The sequence below is a fragment of the Homalodisca vitripennis genome, chromosome X (genome assembly GCF_021130785.1).
Source record: "Homalodisca vitripennis isolate AUS2020 chromosome X, UT_GWSS_2.1, whole genome shotgun sequence".
In the NCBI taxonomy this organism is placed as follows: Eukaryota; Metazoa; Arthropoda; class Insecta; order Hemiptera; family Cicadellidae; genus Homalodisca; species Homalodisca vitripennis.
Genome location: NC_060215.1, coordinates 67,780,045 through 67,792,959, shown reverse-complemented (window position 1 = coordinate 67,792,959; position 12,915 = coordinate 67,780,045). Strand labels below are relative to the sequence as shown.

The following is a 12,915-nucleotide window of genomic DNA, read 5'->3' as shown; positions in this document are numbered from 1 at the left end:
TTTCACTAAATTATTGCACGAGTAAAAGTCGGGCAAAAGGAGACAATATTTCGTGTTCCATGACATTTCTTCTTCAACTTTCTCAATCAATCATTTCTATTTCCTATATGTTATTTTGATACACATGAAAAAATACGCAGAAAACGATCAATTCAAATACGCCAAGCTCCAATTATATGATCAAAAGCAGTCATAGAACATTTACATAGAATAAAAGGTTTTCTTTATTACTGTCATCCGTGGTTTACAAAATCTATACTATTTAGCAAGTTGCCTTCATTGCTGTGTTTATTGTTACAAGCTCTATGAGTTAACATTATACATTTAAAGTGTTATAAAAGGTGATAAGTCTCAAAAAATGTTTATTTTTTTATAAAGCCAGTTTTATTGATATTGGGTAAGTTTATTCATTTTGGATGGCATGTTGAGTATAATATTAAGGAACAGATTGGTTCATATCAAGGGATGCTTGAAGAAATGTTGATGTCAAAATTGGAACTGTGGATATTTTACGGTTGCGCTGATAGCCTAATATTGCTTTTCTTTTTTTTACAACTCGCCTTCACCAACACAATGCTAAAAGTAAACAATTCGTTATAGTCTGACAGGGATGGGACTGACCAACGATATAAACGACTCATCAGCACACAAGTCGAAACTGCCTGCCATAAACGGTTTGTCATCAAACGACACCATCACAAGGCCCGGCACGGGTCGGTTACATGGTCCTTGCCTTAGGCTTTTAGCTGAGACAACCAACCCTTCTAATTGTCACGTAAAATTTTCAAATTAACTAAAATAAATTTATAGTTTATTGAAAGTTAATACTGAATATAATCATCACACTATAATTAACACGGTCATTATTGAACGGAAATTCTAGGAGTTTCTGTTAGCTACTTTATAGGTTAGCCAGAACATCATATAACTATAGTTTGTTGCGTTAGTTGTTATGGCGTTTATTATTATTTGTAATTTTTAAGAATTAATTTAGCTTTACAATTTCATAGTAAGTAGTAATACAGTGGGGAAGCCATACGACCACTGGCGAGTTTTAAGGCAAGATCCAGGCGGGCGAGTCATCTCATATAATGGTGTCGTTAGACGACAATGCTATTCTTATAGCATACTGCTTCGAATTTGTCTCTCCAGCTGCAGGATCGACTTACAGCTTCGAATGCAACTCTCTTGTATGCCAGTCGTCACTAGACAAAACCAACAGCCTGTAAGAAATCAAGAGTCTTTGTTCTCTTACATGATCTTGAGCCATATCATTAGTTCTGTCTATCACAGGTATAGATAGTATAAAGCTATTTAAAGTTCAAGTGCAATCTGTATAAACTTGTACAGGTACAAATTATTTACGTTTTTTTTTTTTTTGTTCTATCCAAAGTGTTGTTCTTCATTGTACTGTGTTATCTTCTTTTGTTACATCGTACCGGTTTTATGATTGGGCGTGATAAAAATATTGTTAATATAAAAACTATCTTTGTTGGCATTAATGTCCATAAATTCGCCTTATTTAAATTTTCTTTATTAGATACAACAATAATGTCTGGAACAGGCTGATTGAATAGCTGCCTAATGTCACATTTAAAATTAAGGAATTCAACCAATGGCCAACATATTTATTCACTCTAACCACCCGCAACACGCCATGGGCATTTTTTCGGACAGTGACCAAAATCCACGGCGTTGTGAGCAATTTACATCTACTTGCTCAATAACCGAAATAATCGGCAACTTCGGCCAGTGGGTAAAACTGAGTACAACTTGTTGTGCACATTCTGTTTGCCAACAACGCGTGGGTATTTTCATTTTACACAATATTTGAAATAAAGTTATGTTAGGACCGCCTAAACGGAACTAGGGAACCGCCTCGAAGGCAAACATGCACACGCCTGGACACGTTATGGGTGCTTAATTTTAGCAGTGGGAGACATTGGCTGTTGCAAATAAAATATTTAACTTATTGCTAAATCAATCTATTTTCAATGGCATATCCGCATGTGTACACCAAATTAGCACAATATGTGTAACCTATGTTATGATAACCGGATTCTGGAATAATAATGCTAGTTTTATACATTGAGTTAATTCAAAAGTGTAATAAGTCTTATTCGTCGCTATCGTCGCTTAACAACGCGATTATTGTAATTAATAGGTGATTGTAATTCATTGTTTTTGTTTCACTGTGAAAAGCAAATATGATATAACTACTTTTAAACAATTTAAATTTTATGAGTAGGCCTATGTAGGGTAAGTGTTTAAGTAAGAGGGAAAGAGTGTAATGAAGATTCGAGTCTCCTCCCAGTTTTATAAAACATACAATTTCCTAGATATGCTACTTAACTTCAATACACACTTTTTTCTATGCAATTAATGAGTTTTGTATTAATTATTATAGTACTAAGTGAAAGCTAAAATATTGTCGTATTTACTCCTGATAATCTTTTTCTATAACTGCATAATATGGAAATGGAAGTAACTGCACATCGCTGCTTTCATTGGGAATGATCACGAACGGTGCTTGAGCAATAAATATGTTTTTGACGAAATTTCATTATTTTGTTCTCATAATATAATCGACTTGAACATTTCAGAAATGTTGTAGGCTATACATTTTAGATGTATTTGTAATTTTGACGTGTGCACATTGTGAGGAGCGATCTCATATGAGGCAAATTTGAGAAGTGAATATAAAATGTACCAGCTTTGAAAAAGATTTATTCCATTTCATAATAGAAAGTTTGACAATTAACTCGTTTTTGTAGTAAAAGAACTTCCTTTTTTCTAGAACCTTTGTATTCTTGCTTTTCAGCTGCGGTGTAGTGGTAGGAATGCCTGCAGCGCGGTGCCGTGAATGAATTTCTATCGCGTCATTGGAGTTTGTGCTGTGTGTGGCCTTTACAATGACGACGCTGGAGCTACAAAACTAGTTTTTGGAAGCCGCAAAGGTCCGTGTACAATATAACAACACAGCAGACACAAAATCACCCTTGGATATCATAGAAGTCGTATTCAGGAGGAGATATTTTCATATTATGTAACGTGTACTTCGTGTAGTCTACTACTTCTGGTTGTCACATTATTAATGTTAGTGGCCAAAGACTGCTGCTTACACCTTCATCATATATAATAATGAAGTGGCCAGGCAACTCAAAACTGTCTCTTCTAGGTAAAGACATTTTAGATAACCTCCTATCTTATTAAGTGAAATGCAATGGCTGGATGTACGACAATGCAAAACCTATTCAATGTTAAAATAAAATTATAAGTAAGTTAAATTATTTTTGTGTGTGATAGTTTTAGTCAATTAAACAAAAGTGGACCGTTTCGAGTTGTTCTTATTTTTACCTCTAGAAAACGTAATTTTTTACGGTCGGCTTTATTTCAGATCTGTTTGATCACTAATTATAACTTCAATTATATGATATTGACGTATTGACGGATTTTTAGAAACATTAGTTTTGAATTATTATAATCATTATTATTACGCTGCAAATAAGATAAAGAGCTTTGGTGGGTGCTAAGCAAGTTTCATTGGAGCACGTTGTTGTGTTTAACGTTTTAGTTGTATTTAGTTGTACGTATATAACTTTAAATATGATAATTACACTGAATGTCTTTGACCAATAATTATTTCAGATTATGACTACCAAACCCCCAGCGACCTCCCATCTATATCTTTATTTAAATATAATCTTACGTCTTTTTTCAAATATAATGTAAAATGATGATCGACATGTCTTTGAGCCAGTTCATAATAGCTTTTATTAAATGGGACGATTTTACTATCTACTTAGTACTTAGCACTTTAGTACTATTTACGTTAGCATAATTTTATTAAAATTAATCATAATTAAATATTTATTGTAATTAAGATTTAAGATGTAAAATTGCTTGTTTATAATAAGGTATTTACAAAAATATTTGTTCAATTTTATAATTATCAGTAAAATGTTTCATGAACAAGAGATCTAAAATAATGTTTAGGCGTTATCTATTACATGCATCAGTGGAGAACCCCTCAGATCTGTCCCCTCTTTTTACTGAACATACTCTAGATGGACTAACTGACCTACTTGTATATGAGTGCATAAAGTGTGTATATATATATATATATATATATATATATATATATATATATATATGATCTGTCCCCTCTTTTTACTGAACATTCAACATTCTCTAGATGGACTAACTGACCTACTTGTATATGAGTGCATAAAGTATATATATAATCTGTCCCCTCTTTTTACAGAACATACTCTAGATGGACTAACTGACCTACTTGTATATGAGTGCATAAAGTGTGTATATATATATATATATATATAATATATATATATATATATATAATATATATATATATGATCTGTCCCCTCTTTTTACTGAACATTCAACATTCTCTAGATGGACTAACTGACCTACTTGTATATGAGTGCATAAAGTATATATATAATCTGTCCCCTCTTTTTACAGAACATACTCTAGATGGACTAACTGACCTACTTGTATATGAGTGCATAAAGTATATATAATTTAGAGAACTGAGATTCTCTTATATTATCATTTCATCATACAGATAATATATAAAACTAATATAGCTGAATTTCCTCCAACAGTTAGTTTCCAGTAGGTACCAACTTACAGAGTTCGTAATTAAACATATACTTAAAATGAATTACCCTGATCTATATTATCGCCCCTTTCTTTGAAGTTGCAATATATTATTAGCCATAATAATACCACTCATTATGATTTTAATTATATTTGGTACATAATATAACCATGTTGGTCCATAGATGCTCAGTAGGACACTTGATTAAAAACAATTTTGTAAACCACAAACTCGCTAGATTTTTTATAACAGATTATTTTCTGTTGTGAATCTAAAAGCTGTAATAAATAGTGTACCTAGTTGAATTCTACATCATAATACCTAATATTGGGGTTCCTTTTCACAATTTGTATAGCATATTATAAACATAATTTCTCCCTTTAGTATTAATCTAAAACCATAGGAGTCTGTGCAAGTTGTGATGCTTTACTAGAATACATTTTTTTTTTTTAATTTTAATCATAAAAATAAACATCATGGTTCAGTGTCCTATTGGTGTCCATAATCTTCGTGAATTTTCTTAAAAGAGCTTTCTTTAAATTAATAAATCATAAACATTATAAATTTACATGAGGTTATGTGTTGCCAAAAGGATATGTGGCATTCTTTCATTACTGTGAAATTTTTTAAAGTGTAAATACAATTTTTGAGTGTTTTTGTAATGACTCTGAACATGAAAAATTTAAACTGTCCTGATTAAAAAAACATGTTCTCTTTATCCGATTCGAACAAGAATACACAATATGTTGTAAATCCTGTATCTTAAATTATATTTATAATTGTGCTATCCAATTATTTTTGTAGCTATATAATATTTTATGATCTATTTCAGTAATCTTTGTGTTACTATTAGTTGTTACATAACAACTAACTAACCCTCTGTATATTATTCTCACTGATCTCTTTCTATCCCTGGCAAGTAAGAAAAATTTATTTCACCACATTGTATGATACCAATATGAATAGTTGGTTTATTTAGGAGACCTTTTCAATTATTGGGGGTATCTGTATTCAAAATGGAAACACGATTTAATTAATACGTGTCATAAATTCATTCTGATCAACTGATGGATGCGAAGTTGTGAGCAAAAATAAATTATTCCTTTTAGAATGACAATAAAGTTATAGGAGAATTTTAAGTGCATACACACAGTGAATACAAATTCTGAGTGGTTTAGGATTCACAAAACTGCATTTATTCTTTGTTTTTGTGGATATTTATGAAAGCTTATTAACATCAATATGTTAATGACCACTGTTGACTTATTTATTGACCTAAAGGGATTATAGATTGGATATCAGTAACACCATCTTTAACTCAAAAACATTATTTGTAATTATAACGTAATCCAGGAGACCGTGTTTCTAGGTATTGACCAAGTACTTTGTTCGAAGTCTCTTAGGAAATGTTAAAAAATGTAAAATAATAGTTAGGTATATGGTGTGTTAGCAGTGGGTATGTTCAGTATTGTTCATAAAATAGTAAATATTTAGATAAATGTACAGGGCAATGTTTGACTATTTTAAGCAGATTTAGTAAACTGAATTTTGATAAATGAGTTACTTTTGCTCACAGATCTAACTTTAAGTAACCAATAATTTCCATTGGATTTGACTTACAAACCTTTAAAGATAAAAGGTAATAAAACTCCTAGAACCAGTTAATTGTGATTTTTAATATATATCCACACATGTGATTTTTGTAAAGAGTTAGTCTAAATTTTTAGTTTTTTGTTTGTTTTTATAATTCATATATATTTTTGAACCTTGGATTTAAGATTTCTATTTACCAAGTGGTTGTTTTCAGCCATAATTTGTTGGGATCCTTCCAGTCTTATAGGTAATTTAAGTACTGTTCCTAAACATGGGGTTGTACTTTGTTTCTTGTATTTATGAACTGTAATTGAATTTTGTCCTTGCAAAAAAACAATTAACATGTCAAAACTAGCAAATAGAACATTTATTTATCTAATAAAACTGTAGGTACCATTCCATGTTTAACTAAATATATGGCACCTATTATTAAAACCCAATGGTAATAGAGCAAACTAATATCGTGAAAGTCATAGTTTTTAAAATTACTAATGAATAAGGCTTTTGATCAAACAAGACATGTTTCACATAAGTTATCCTTTAGATTATAATGTGTATGTATGTATGTATGTATGTATGTATGTATGTGTGTGTGTGTGTGTGTGTGTGTGTGTGTGTGTGTATATATGTTATATATACATATACACACACTGTGTACATTTTATATATTTAGGTATATATGTACGTGTGTCTGTGTGTGTGTGGATAAGTACTCTTTAATATAATGGGTATATCTATTAGCTAAGGTTTATATTACTGTGTTAGTTTATACTTGGTAAAATAGTCATTGTTTAATGTTGAATCTTATTTATTATATATCCCACCTTAATGAAGCTGGAATGAAAATAGCATTAAATTGAGTTAAATAATATACAAGTTCTCTACATCGAATACATCTTACTTGTATATATATCGTAGTGGTTTGGTGTGTTTTAAAACTTAGTTCGACGAATCCGATCATGCAGAATATAAAAATCACATAAGGCATACGTGGAGAGTTAGGTTTAACCACAAGTTTGAATTCAAGCATGGGATATTGAAGTCTTAAGAGAAACATATCTGAAAATGAATACCTACCTGTGCAAAGCTGTAGTTCGTTGTGCATAAGCCATTTGGGCTTGAGACGGCATCCCGGAGTGATCCAAATGAACGACAGATGGTTGCACCGTCTCCATCTAACCAAAGGGTCTACTAACACAGCACTAGCCTACTACCACAGCACCCGCGGGCAGGGCCCGTCTCTCCACACTAATTCTCATTTTATTAGTTACTAATTTTAATTTTTTTAGCGAACATCGTATTCAGAAAATAAATTAAATCTTGTTTTCATGCCCCATAGGCACACTGTTACTGCAATGTTTTCATATTGAATTTCAACGCAAAAACTCATGCCTGTGCATCTTGTTTCATTAATTCCATTGTAGAACGATTAGACAATTCTGAAGTTATACAGAAAAAGCCTTCGCAGAAATGTACTATGCATATCTGTAAATGAAAGAAGTAAATATCATGTCACACTTGAATTTAAGCATGCCCTCTAGATGTCCACTAAGACATTAGCTTAACTGTTATTACTAAACAATAAGTAAAACGTTACTTTCAAAATTGTAGTATTTTAAGTTTTAATGAAAATTACAAAATAGTTTGATGTATGAACAAATAAAAATGTTAATATAAAAGTTGATATTAAATTCATATCTCGTAATATAGCAATATACCTTTATTTATTTTTGAAATATTATTTAAAATTTGTATTGATTGATAGAATGGTAGTTTAAAGATCCATCTAATAAAGTATGATACAGTGAAAAAATTCCAATTTAGTAAACGTGAGATAAGTGCATACAAAAACCATTAACTTCATGGACACCTAATTGGGCACCAACTTTTTCTGTTCATAACACTAGTACCGTGCTTGAAATTTTACAGTTGAATGAACAAAACATACAATTTAAATTAACTAGCAACGAAAATACAACCTATTATGTTTTAAGCCCTAATCTGTATCAAACCATACCCGTAGTTTTGTTTTATTCTGCAGGGTAACATTTTATTTTTTTTAACGCGCAAACAGCCGTCACTCCTAAACTATGTTGCACAATCACTGCACCACTTCTGTTACACACTGAAACACTTTTATTGATCACTATTTATTTTAATCAATGATATATTTTAATATTTATTGATATAAAATACACGTCGATAGATAAAAGTTCCACTCTTTTTTAATTTGCCAACTATTGAGTTCACATAATAAAATGAAAAAATTTCAATAATTTTCACGAAAATAATTTCCACAAAATAAAATTACGTCTTATTATTGGTCACTGTACTCGACCTTAAAATCGTACTGAAGGAGGATTTTATATTTTGTTCAAATTTTGGTCTTCTCCACTTCCACTTCCACTTGCTCGCTAGCAACCAGAATAGGCCAAACAGCTTGGGCGAGTCGATATAGCTCGGTGGAGGGGAGATTGCTCGGAGGAGAGAGCTGTATTATGGTGAAAAGGAGGGGAAATACAGCCCTTTCTATCTAGCTACATCCTACAGGGGGAGGGGTGGAAGGAGTTTAACACAGTTGGCCATGCCTAAATAAAAAAAAAATCTTATAGCTACTAATTATAAATTATTGATTGTTACAAAGAAGAGAAACACATCAACCTTTTTGAAATATTTCAGTTTTTCCTTATACACATTGGAATAATAACATTATATAACAAACACAGTAAACGGATAATCTCAAAGAGGATATTTTATTGTATTCAGAAATTTAGTAATTGAAAAGGATAGATTTTTCAATAGAGATAACTAACTACTTTATAGTGAGACTCGAAATAGAGTATAAAGGTTGAGCTAAAATTCCAAAAAAGATAACTCAAGCAGCTGGATACGTCAGTGGACACATGTGTGGACACAATCTTATCAGCTCAACACACTGCCGCGCCAGTGCGCTGCTTTCTTTATTAACAGATCACTCGCTAGGCACAAGCTGATGCAATTTATTAAGATGTGTGTGCTAGTTAGACATATTCTCAACGCGTCATTCAATAGTCAGTTGTAAGGGACAAGATTGCTATGGAAGCGACGCTAGCGATCCTAGTGGCTAGCTAGCATTATCATGAAAATATGGGATTCACAGTGATGTGATTTCATGTATAGAATTTGATTGGAAGTAAATATATTATGTGATATCAATACACCACCCTCGCTATTATTTTGCAGTAAAATAACTGTTACCACAATTAGGAGCTCGTATTAAAAAATAATATCCCGTCAGTTATTATTAAAACAAATAACCCGCCTTTTTCAAATGCGTGCGAGTACATATCGCGTATTATTTCACGTTATGTTTATTCCTTAATTAATGTTAACTTATCAGATATGTCATTTGCATTCAAATGTTTAACCGTAGATTCTTAATTACATATTCGAGACTGCCTGTGGAAAACGTAAAATGCACAAATATTAAATAATTTTAATAGATTTATTAAGAATTATTCAAATTGTATTTCAGGACATTTTACCTCTTTATTCTAGTCACCAAAAATCGCTATTTGGTGCCTTATGAAAAGGAAAGCTTGTTGTTATAACAGTTTTATTAATAGTTCAATGCAAATTCACATTATAGTCAGAGAAGAATAAACGTTCAAGTTCCGAGACCCCATCTAACCTTGTTTAAAAAATTCTATCTTTTTTTAGGACCAAAGTTTTTTAACTGTTTACCAGAATATTTAAGAAAATGTAAAATCAAAAATAAGTTTGTTAAAATGCTTCGGCATGTTTTGTTATTGGAAGAAGATGTATACAGGTTTTACAACACTATAGTATGATCATTACACTTTTAAATTGTAACTTTATATTATAATTTACCTGAAAATCTGATCAACATTTCACGTATACTCCGTTTTATGTTACTTTTTTTAGAAGTTAATCTAGTTATAGTTGTTTTAGAGTGTATCATTACGAGGATCTGGTAGGGCAGTCCTTTTTTTTCGAGTTGCTGTTTCTTTCTGTGTACTAGTGTAATTCCCGAACAGGTATTTTGTTACCTCGGGCTTTATTGTTGATTTTAGTTTAAGATCTACTGTATGTAAAATGTACAACTGACAACAATAAAGAAATTTTTCATTCATTCATTCATTCAGTTTCGTATAAATAAGATGAATTTATTGTTATTCCTTTGAATCGAAATTATGGAATTTATATTTAATGTACTATTAAGTCTTAAGATTATGGTGATGTACTCATTTCTACTAATCCAGAGACATTATAATACTTCTTCACATTTTCATGTGCTCGCGCACGTACAGAAATGATAAGCCTACTTTTAATGTTTCATAAATAATTCATGATTTATAAGTTTGATCTAAAATCCATATATATACATAGCATATAAGATATATATGAAAAATGTAGTTTCACTATTCACAAAATGTCCTGCTTGATGACAACTTTCAAACAACCAGACGTTTGCAATGAACTCTGATTCGGAATACCTAATGGTCCACCACAATGGGCGTTGTCAAGACAGACTAAAGCTCTTTTCCTAGGCTAAAATACAGCGAATATTGAATTATATTCCTTTCCATATCATTATAAGTAAAATAGACTACTGTTATGAGATTTCTAAGTCACTCGTCATTGTTAAATAAAAATGCTCAGCAATGCTCATGTTTGCCATTGTTATTATGTTTTATTATATAGATGTATTACTAGTCTATTTATTGATTCGTACCTCGCATAGTACGCTGAATCAACAAATGTTTTTCAAGATATGAACGCTATAGTGTTGATTAAAGCTGCAGCGTTATGGATGCGTCAGGGACACGTGGCGCCACTATGTGAATGGACTGAATTTCTATCGCGTCATTGGGGTTGGTTCTGTGTTGTGGCCTTCGCATTGACGCAACTAGTTTCTGTAGCACCACAGCAAACTATACAAGTCGTGTTATCTACTTCATGAGAGGGGTGGAGGACGAGGAGGATAGCCTCTTCCACCCCTAATAACACATAATACACTCGAGTCATATACTTCGTGTACTCAACAAAATCTGGTTCATACATCATTAATATGTCTGGCAAAAGACTGCTACTTACACCTTGTCCATAATATATAATATTTATATATCCCAAACAATTAATTAAAATCTAAAATATATCTAATTTTTGGGAATTAGAAAACAAACCATTATAATGATGTTTATTGAATATTTAACAAGTCAAAGTTATTGTGTAAGGTAATTTGTTTATTTGGTAAGTGCTAAATAAGCAGAGTATATTTAATTTGTTACTACAAATGGATCACAACGTTTTGTGGCAGTTTTAATTTTATGTTACTTACGTTTACTTATAGGAAAAATTCAACTTGCAAACTGTAATACTGTCGACCACAGCTGACTGCTACAGTTGCGTTGACTTCTTTTTTATACCTACCTAGGTTTGTTTGAATCAAAGGGCAATTGTGTACCCTTTCGTGAACCTATCCAAAAAGCAATTTACCGTAGTGCATCTCGCCTGTAATTGATCATATCCGCTGTCTTAGTGTAAAGAGATAATGGACAAACCAAGGATATCTCATTCTGGATATTCTATTGTTTTAATATTTTCAGTTTGGGTAAACACAGTTCTTTCTAGTGGGGCGGCTATTTTTTCTGAGTTAGTTAGTCATCTTATTTCAAGAAAAGACATATTCCACTTCTCATACATTGACCTTTGAATGTGCATAAATCGCTTAATTTATTTAACTACCTTGGGTCTTGAATTTCAGTAGGAACCAAGAATGTCAATTCAAAATATGCCGATATTATTAATTCTTAATTAATAAGTACGGTACTAAATTGTCTTCTGTGCCTACTAATTGTAGGTCTTCCATATTGACTAAATATGCCCTTTTTAACAATTGGTTTTGTTCAGTGCGTGGTTAGGGCGTGTAATTGGTGGCACCCACGTTTGTAAATTTGGTTTTAGGTATAAACAAACGTTTGAAACCACTAAACAATCGTAAACAAACGAAAAAGAACCCAGTACATATTTGTCGAACGTGATCAACGAGCGGTTATGGTGTAAAGTTGGTTGGCGTCACTCACTTAAAAAAAAAATAACTTTGGTTGCAGGTGTAAACGAATGTCAGAAACCACTAAAAAACGAAAAAGAACCCACTACTCTTATTTTAATCGAATTTGATCATTTGGCTGCTATGGTGTGAATTTGGCGACACCTATTGTTTTCCTTTAATTACTTGGATTGTATATGTAAGCAACGCCGGAAACCGTTAAAAAAGCGTAAACAAAAGATTTCATACATTTTTTATTTTATAAAATTGCGGTTACAACTCCATATATCCACCACAGTATCCAGATGCGAATTCCAGGCCATCGTTTTCCTGGTTTTGTATGCGCACCTTGTGAGTTGAACCAAAACAGAAACATCTTTTATACGGAGTGTAACAGAACTCTCTACCATTATTTTCAGATATTGTTCCTGAAAAACCAAAATTGTATATTAAAACTATCGAAAACTTAATAATGGCCCGAACAACCGTCATTTTGATTTTTCACTTAAGTATTTTCAATTTGAGAACGACTGGTTGTAATGAATTGAATTTTGGCATATAGCCTTATAACTTCAAAGCATAATTATAGAAAAAAATTAAATTTTTTAGAAGCTTTCCTTTAAAAAATAGCGATTTTCTAAAAACT

The 12,915-nt window shown here is 31.7% G+C and overlaps 1 protein-coding gene across 5 annotated transcripts in view; it reads right to left on the bottom strand.

Annotated features, from left to right (window-relative positions):
* Positions 1–8,653, bottom strand: part of LOC124369128 — a 338,533-nt gene extending 329,880 nt beyond the window's left edge. For 2 of the 5 annotated variants that reach the window (XM_046826891.1, XM_046826897.1), the window contains exons 1-2: positions 8,235–8,652; positions 7,295–7,702 (exon numbers count right to left, since the gene is read on the bottom strand). In XM_046826891.1, coding sequence (XP_046682847.1) covers positions 7,295–7,392 — 98 coding nt within the window. In that variant the 5' untranslated portion in view covers positions 7,393–7,702; positions 8,235–8,652. Of the gene's footprint in view, positions 1–7,294; positions 7,703–8,196 lie in introns of all 5 variants that reach the window. The other 3 variants (XM_046826895.1, XM_046826892.1, XM_046826894.1) reach the window with 3 other exon arrangements.
* Between the last annotated feature and the right edge of the window lie 4,262 nt (positions 8,654–12,915).